Genomic DNA, 6,490 nt, shown 5'->3' on the forward strand with positions numbered 1-6,490 from the left:
TGTTAAATGTGTTTAGTGTTTTGCAAATCACTGTTTGTAGAGTTTTGCAACAAGTGTGAGGTTGACATTGTTTTTATAGTTGTGCAAATATGGGCTGATGTTTTGCCACTTGAGTGTAAGGTATTGCTAATAGTGTACTACTTTTAATTTTAGTGTGTAAGCAATCCAAAAAAACTGTAACAGCACAAGTTGATAATGTGATGTGATCAGATGTTCTGGAGCACAAGGTTATGATGTGATGTGTGTTATGTGTAGAACTCGCTAAAAACATACGTCTTTAATCTGCACTTAAACTGGGAGAGTGTGTCTGAACCCCGAACACTGTCAGGAAGACTATTCCAGATGTTGTAAAGGCTGTGCAGTGGTGAAAATGCTGCATATACCGTTAAGTTGTCTATTGAAGTTTAACTTGTATTGAAAAGGTAAAAAAGGTTAAGTTAAATGCTTTAAATTTAAAAGTAAAATTGAATGCTTACTCTGGATTAACTCTTGGCACCTTTGCTGATCACATGATCAGCTCATGCAGAGAGGTTGGTAATGGCCACCCGTATAGCTGTTAATGCTAAACATTGTTCATTGAATTGAAACATTTGCGCATTGACGCAGCTTGAGTTCCTAAAAAGGAACATCTATAGATTACGTATGTAACCCTGGTTCCCTGAGGGAACGAGACGCTGCGTTGGAAACACTTTGGGAATGCTCTGAATAATGTGTGTAATCAGTCAAAATTGGAGGTGGGCTGTCACCGGCGGGGTGAAGTCACGACCAGGAAGTTAAAAAAGCACATGGAGTGAAACGAATGTGTATCATAGAGACGCAGCGTCTCATTCCCTCAGGGAACTAGGGTTACATACGTAACCTAGAGAGGTTCCCTTTCAGCTGGGTCGGAACGCTTTGGGAACGAGAGTCCAATACCACCACACCGACCAGACAGAGCTAGGCTGCAGGACAGAGGTGCCTGGAGTGGGACACTCCAGAGGACCAAGTCTTAGAGGCTACCACACTCCGGGTCGAGTGAGCTCTGACCCCGAATAGAGCATGAAAAAACATGAAATCAGTCCTGGAGCAATCCAGAAAAGTCCTGGGTTGTAAGCCACATGTCACATGAGTTTAAATTACATTTAGATTACATAAAGCTTTTTATCTACTAGTGTAGATGTTTGGAGTCTTAACTGGGTTTCTTACTTTAGTATCTCACTTTTATTGAATATTTGCAATTAGGCACACTGTATGAAAGGGTGATCTGATGTTCTCTTTATATATATAAAGTTTATAATGTAATATAAAAGATATTAATGTAACTAAAATAAAAATAAAATCATTTATTGAATTTGGATAGAGAGAGAGAGAGATAGAGAGAGGGGGGGGGGGGGGGGGGGTTACTATACCAAGACTATACTATACCAACATACTATAAAGTAAAGTAAAAGTTCATAGTGGTTATACAAAATACAACGCCACAGAAATGTTCAGAAGAAAAACAAAGATTTGCCTTTTGTTCATTTTGCACTTAAGAAAGACACTGACATGCTAGGTTACGCTAATGTCCTCGATGTTCACCCGGCAGATCTTCATCGAAATTGACTTCATGGAGTAGTAATTTTGCCAGCTGGTCCACAGGACCCCATTGTCTAAGTATGCTGAAGCAACGCTCTCGACCTTGTACAAGCCGTTGGGGTTGGCCACTCCATTACTCCACCAGCAAGTGTACCAAAAGCCTCCATAGAAACTGTCTGCACAGCTGCCGTACGGAGTTTTGTCATAAGTCGAAAATATTTTGCCGTTAATGCTGCTCAGAGGATCTCCTAGAATCACACAGCACACATCCATCCTGTTCATTCCACATGAAAACTTCACTGATTATGTCCTATCACAAATTTCCAAAGATTTCTGTGGTCTTTAAAGTCTGCACAAAGCAGGAAGGTAAACCATAAGCAGGTGTTTTGCTCACCTGCTCCTCCATCGATGAAGTCGCTGATGTGCAGTGCGTAACTGCTGGCCTCCGGCTCGATGTAGAAAGATCTGTACTGGGCGTAAGCGCTGCCTCTGTTAAAATCCTCCATGTCCACTTTCAGCTGATACTGCTCCATGTTTGTCAATAAGTAGATGTTCTCCAGACCTGGAATAATAATAATAATAATAATAATAATAATAATAATAATAATAATAATAATAATAATAATAATAATAATAATAATAATAATAATATATGTACTACATCTTCATCAGCCTCAGCAGTACCAAAGTGGAATCTTCTGTTTAAATGGCCATGTTGGTGCAGACAATAATAATAAATGCTGCAGGTTTTTGTTCTAATCAGGAAATAATCTGCACAACCAATATAATCCAATTGCACAACTGGAATTAGGTGTGGCTTCTGATCCACTTGGCTGGAATGAAAACCTGAAACCACAGCAGCTCTGTTCCAAGCATATCATGTGAGATTTATGTTCCTCAAACCTGCCAGAGATGATCCTGATCGAGGTGTTCTCTACATGCCGTACGTAGCTCATGGAGCTCTGGAGTTCTGCTTTAATGTTATTTAATCATGTTAAGTCTCCACCTCTCAGTCTCACTTCTCCATTCTAATGAGTTTCTGTATTTGTACTTTTGTTTTCCTTAAATCATTTTTCCGCCTGTTCAGAATGTTATTTGCTTCATGTGGATTATTTCCCTGCGTTTGGCCTTATTTTGGTTCCTCGCTCTTCTCTTGCTCAATTTATTTAGTTACTGACTCAAGCCTTTATCACGTTTATGCCTCACGATTAGTATTCGTCTGCTTTATTAATACTGCCAACACGTCTCACGGCATTTGGTGATGAAGTCACAAACTTTAATCTACTGACTCGTTTTCATGGACACGAACTTCTCTCTTTTTTTCCGTGTCACTCAGCACAACTGCCTCCGTCTGGCTCTGTCTCCAACGGAGGCAGAGGATCATGGGTAATGCTGACTGAAATGCCATATGTTAAACCCCCCCCCCCCCCCTCATTTTTATCAGAGAATAAGATACAATTAGAGAAATATATGCTTAGGGGTTATTCTGTAATAAATGTGTGTGCCTCTAATTAACACAGTTTCCTTAATTACCTGGGGGAGTATATTTACTGTGTGCTGACTGGAAGGAACCACTGACGATGGTTTATAATAGCGAGTTTACCGAATATAATTAAATAAAAACAAGGATAAAATCTCCTGCCTAAATGTTGAGTAATGACGCTTGGAAATGAAAAAATCAACAACAAACGGAAAAAGAAGATACAGCGTCTGTGGTATCCAGTGGCAGAAAGAACATTTTGGCAAAGGCACCAAAAATACTTCCAATTGAAATACATCACATAGAAAGTCGTCTCAGTGACACGGAAACAGAGGGAAATTTCTTTCCATGAACACGATAGATTCCATTTCGCGACTAAATGAGGACATGCCATGGGACTGGGCTGCACCTGCATCTACACACTCCTGTGTCTTCCCATAGTCCTGTTCCACAGACCTGAGTACTGTGTTCTCTACTTCTAATGAAGTTTTGACTGCAATTGATCCATTTGTCTGTCCAAATCTGACAGAAATTCATTTCTAATGGTGTGTGTTACAGTGAACATGACCAAATGAAACAGTAATAGCATTGCTAATAATAATAATAATAATAATAATAATAATAATAATAATAATAATAATAACATGCTAGAGTTGAACTGAAACCAAAGTGCTGGTGTAAGTGCAGGTTTTCATTCTGATCCTGCAGGAGCCCCACCTGATCACCTGATTCTACCTGTCTAATGAGTTGACCTTGGCTTTAAATAGACTATCAGAAGTGGATTCTGATTGGCTGGAATGAAAGTCTGCACCCACACCTGGCATTTGCAGATTAGATCAGATGCCTCTGTAGTGTAATGAGTAGTGAGGATTTTAAATGATGTAGAACTACAACTATAGAAAGTAATAGAGCAGAAGTGTGTGAGATAAAATGTGCATATTCAGCGATTTTCATCTCTCACCCAGCCAATATTCTCCATTTGCATTCCCAAAGCCGTTCTTGTACTCCTCCCATGGCTGGAAGAAGTTCACACTTCCATCAAACCTCCTCTGAATCACCTGGAGGTTGGATTGCAAAATATAAAACAGACTTAAATACCACATATTGTCTTTAAACAATTGAGACTGACAGACGTACAAATAAAATACAATTCAAATGAGCACTTCATCTTCAGCCAGAACATTTCACTCACGGTCCATCTTTCATCCCCATGGCTCTCGTCTTCCTTACAGCCCATATCACAGTACACCTGCACAGGCTGACCTGCAGACCCAGCAGGGTAGATGGTGTAAACTCCATTGTGGATGGAGCCGTTGTTGTAAATATCTTCACAGTCCGCAGGCAGGGAGTCTGTCCTGTTGGGAGCCGAGTGCACCAGCAGCGGCAACGCTACGAGCAGCAGCAGCTAAACAAAAAATACAACAACGAACACATCAAGAACACATCAACTCACATCACATCACAGCAATGCATATTTATTACATCATTAATATTATCAACTCACCATATCTGTAAAGTCGTTTTATTCTATTTAAGATAAAAACATAAAGGATTATTGCAGCAGTATCTGTTGCTTTTAACACACAATGAGGTTTTAATGTTGAAAATGTGCACACGTGTATTTAGACGTACAAAGTCCACAAAAAATAATGATGCAGGTGAATTTAATCATATGAATAAAAAGCAGAGAAAACCTTAAACCCCAAAAGCTGCTTAAACTGATTTTAAACCCTGGAAACTTTCCCTGAATTAGTATTCCTATATTTGAAGTCGTTAATGAAGCGTCAGCTTCAACCAGCGTCACTTTAACAATAAAAATCAGAAATATATCATAATCATCATATTCTGTACTGTAGTTTTTTTGCAACTCTGAAAAATAGACATTATTTACATGATACTTGAATAAACACTCACCCTGTGTGTCTGCCTCAGTCTACAGAGCAGTTTAAAATCAGCAGCAGCTCTGCCACACTTATATACCGTCTCTCATGAACTTGGCAAAAGGAGCAGGAGTGTTTTTATGATCAGGCAACCAGGAGGCACAGAAGATCTGGTTGCTTGGCAGCATTTTTTCATGAGACGTGACTTCATTGTCTCAATTGATGTGTGCATGTAGTTAGTGTAGTTAGTTTGAGTGAAAAACAAAGTGGTTTGTTTTGTTTCCCATCAGGAAGTAATGGTTTACTATGCAACATATGCATCAAATTCTCAAAGGAGAAATCATAAAGTATTCAACACATTATTCATCCAATGAACATTGGTACAGAAGACAGAAATCCAGATTAGAATATATTGGAAAAGTAATCAGACCGCTGACACTCACCCCCATATGTTGGCCTTCTTTAAACTGCTACAACAAAGTTGGAACCTCACAATTGTTTTCTTTAGAGCTAGGAGATTAAAGCCTGTTCCAGCAGGACAATACGCCTGTGTACAAATCCAGCTCTATGAACATCTGGTGTGAAAAAGAACGATCAGGAACAAACAGCCCTGACCGCAATCCCATCAAACACCTTTGGGATGAACTGGAACACCAACTCAACCCCAGACACCTCAACAACAACAGTGCCTGATCTCACTAATGTTCTTGTTGCTGAATTACAAATCCTCAGTCACACTCAAAAACCTACAGAGAGTGGAGGTTCTAAATGTGGAATAACATGGCAGGTGTCCAAAAATGTGTGATCCTACAGGTAGGTACATGTACCTAATTCCAGAGTAGGTCAAATCCATGTACATAAATTGAATGTATATGCAGTGGTCCCCCGGAACGTGGTGGTTACGTTCTAAGACCCCCAGCGAGTTCCGAAAATCCGCGGATTCTGGACGCACCCCTGCAACCCCTATGGTACCTTAGTGAATTCATCCAGATATTACGCCCGTAAGTTGGTTCATTTTTGATGCAGACTCAGCAGAATATGTGAAGTAATGAAAATACATACTTTATTTATCACTTAAAATTAATAATACAATTCTTCTTCTTCTTTCGGCTGCTCCCATTAGGGGTCGCCACAGCGGATCATCCGTCTCCATACCACCCTGTCCTCTATATCTGCCTCTTTTACACCAACTACCTGCATGTCTTCCCTCACCACATCCATGAACCTCCTCCTTGGCCTTCCTCTTTTCCTCCTACCTGGTGGCTCCATCTTCAGCATTTTTCTACCAATATAATTCATGTCCCTTCTCTGCACATGTCCAAACCATCTCAATCTCGCCTCCCTCACCTTGTCACCAAAACATCCTACATGTGCTGTCCCTCTAATAAACTCATTTCTAATCTTGTCCATCCCCGTCACTCCCAACGAAAACCTCAACATCTTCAGCTCTGCTACCTCCAGCTCCACCTCCTGTCTTTTACTCAATGCCACTGTCTCTAATCCATACAACATCGCAGGTCTCACCACAGTCCTAAAAACTTTCCCTTTCATTCTTGCAGATACTCTTCTATCA

General features: G+C 40.2%; 1 protein-coding gene across 1 annotated transcript; it reads right to left on the bottom strand.

The window, feature by feature from the left end:
* Positions 1 to 1,041: 1,041 nt before the first annotated feature.
* Positions 1,042 to 5,051, bottom strand: LOC310715376 (microfibril-associated glycoprotein 4-like). Its single transcript, XM_083521769.1, has 6 exons — positions 4,952 to 5,051; positions 4,542 to 4,564; positions 4,230 to 4,442; positions 3,999 to 4,095; positions 1,952 to 2,119; positions 1,042 to 1,805 (listed from the first exon to the last, which is right to left on the bottom strand). Exons 2-6 carry the CDS (start codon positions 4,542 to 4,544, stop codon positions 1,531 to 1,533), a joined length of 756 nt encoding a protein of 251 aa, XP_083377895.1. The 5' UTR covers positions 4,545 to 4,564; positions 4,952 to 5,051; the 3' UTR covers positions 1,042 to 1,530.
* Between the last annotated feature and the right edge of the window lie 1,439 nt (positions 5,052 to 6,490).

Source organism: Silurus aristotelis (assembly GCF_946808225.1).
Source record: "Silurus aristotelis genome assembly, chromosome: 20".
Taxonomy (NCBI): Eukaryota; Metazoa; Chordata; class Actinopteri; order Siluriformes; family Siluridae; genus Silurus; species Silurus aristotelis.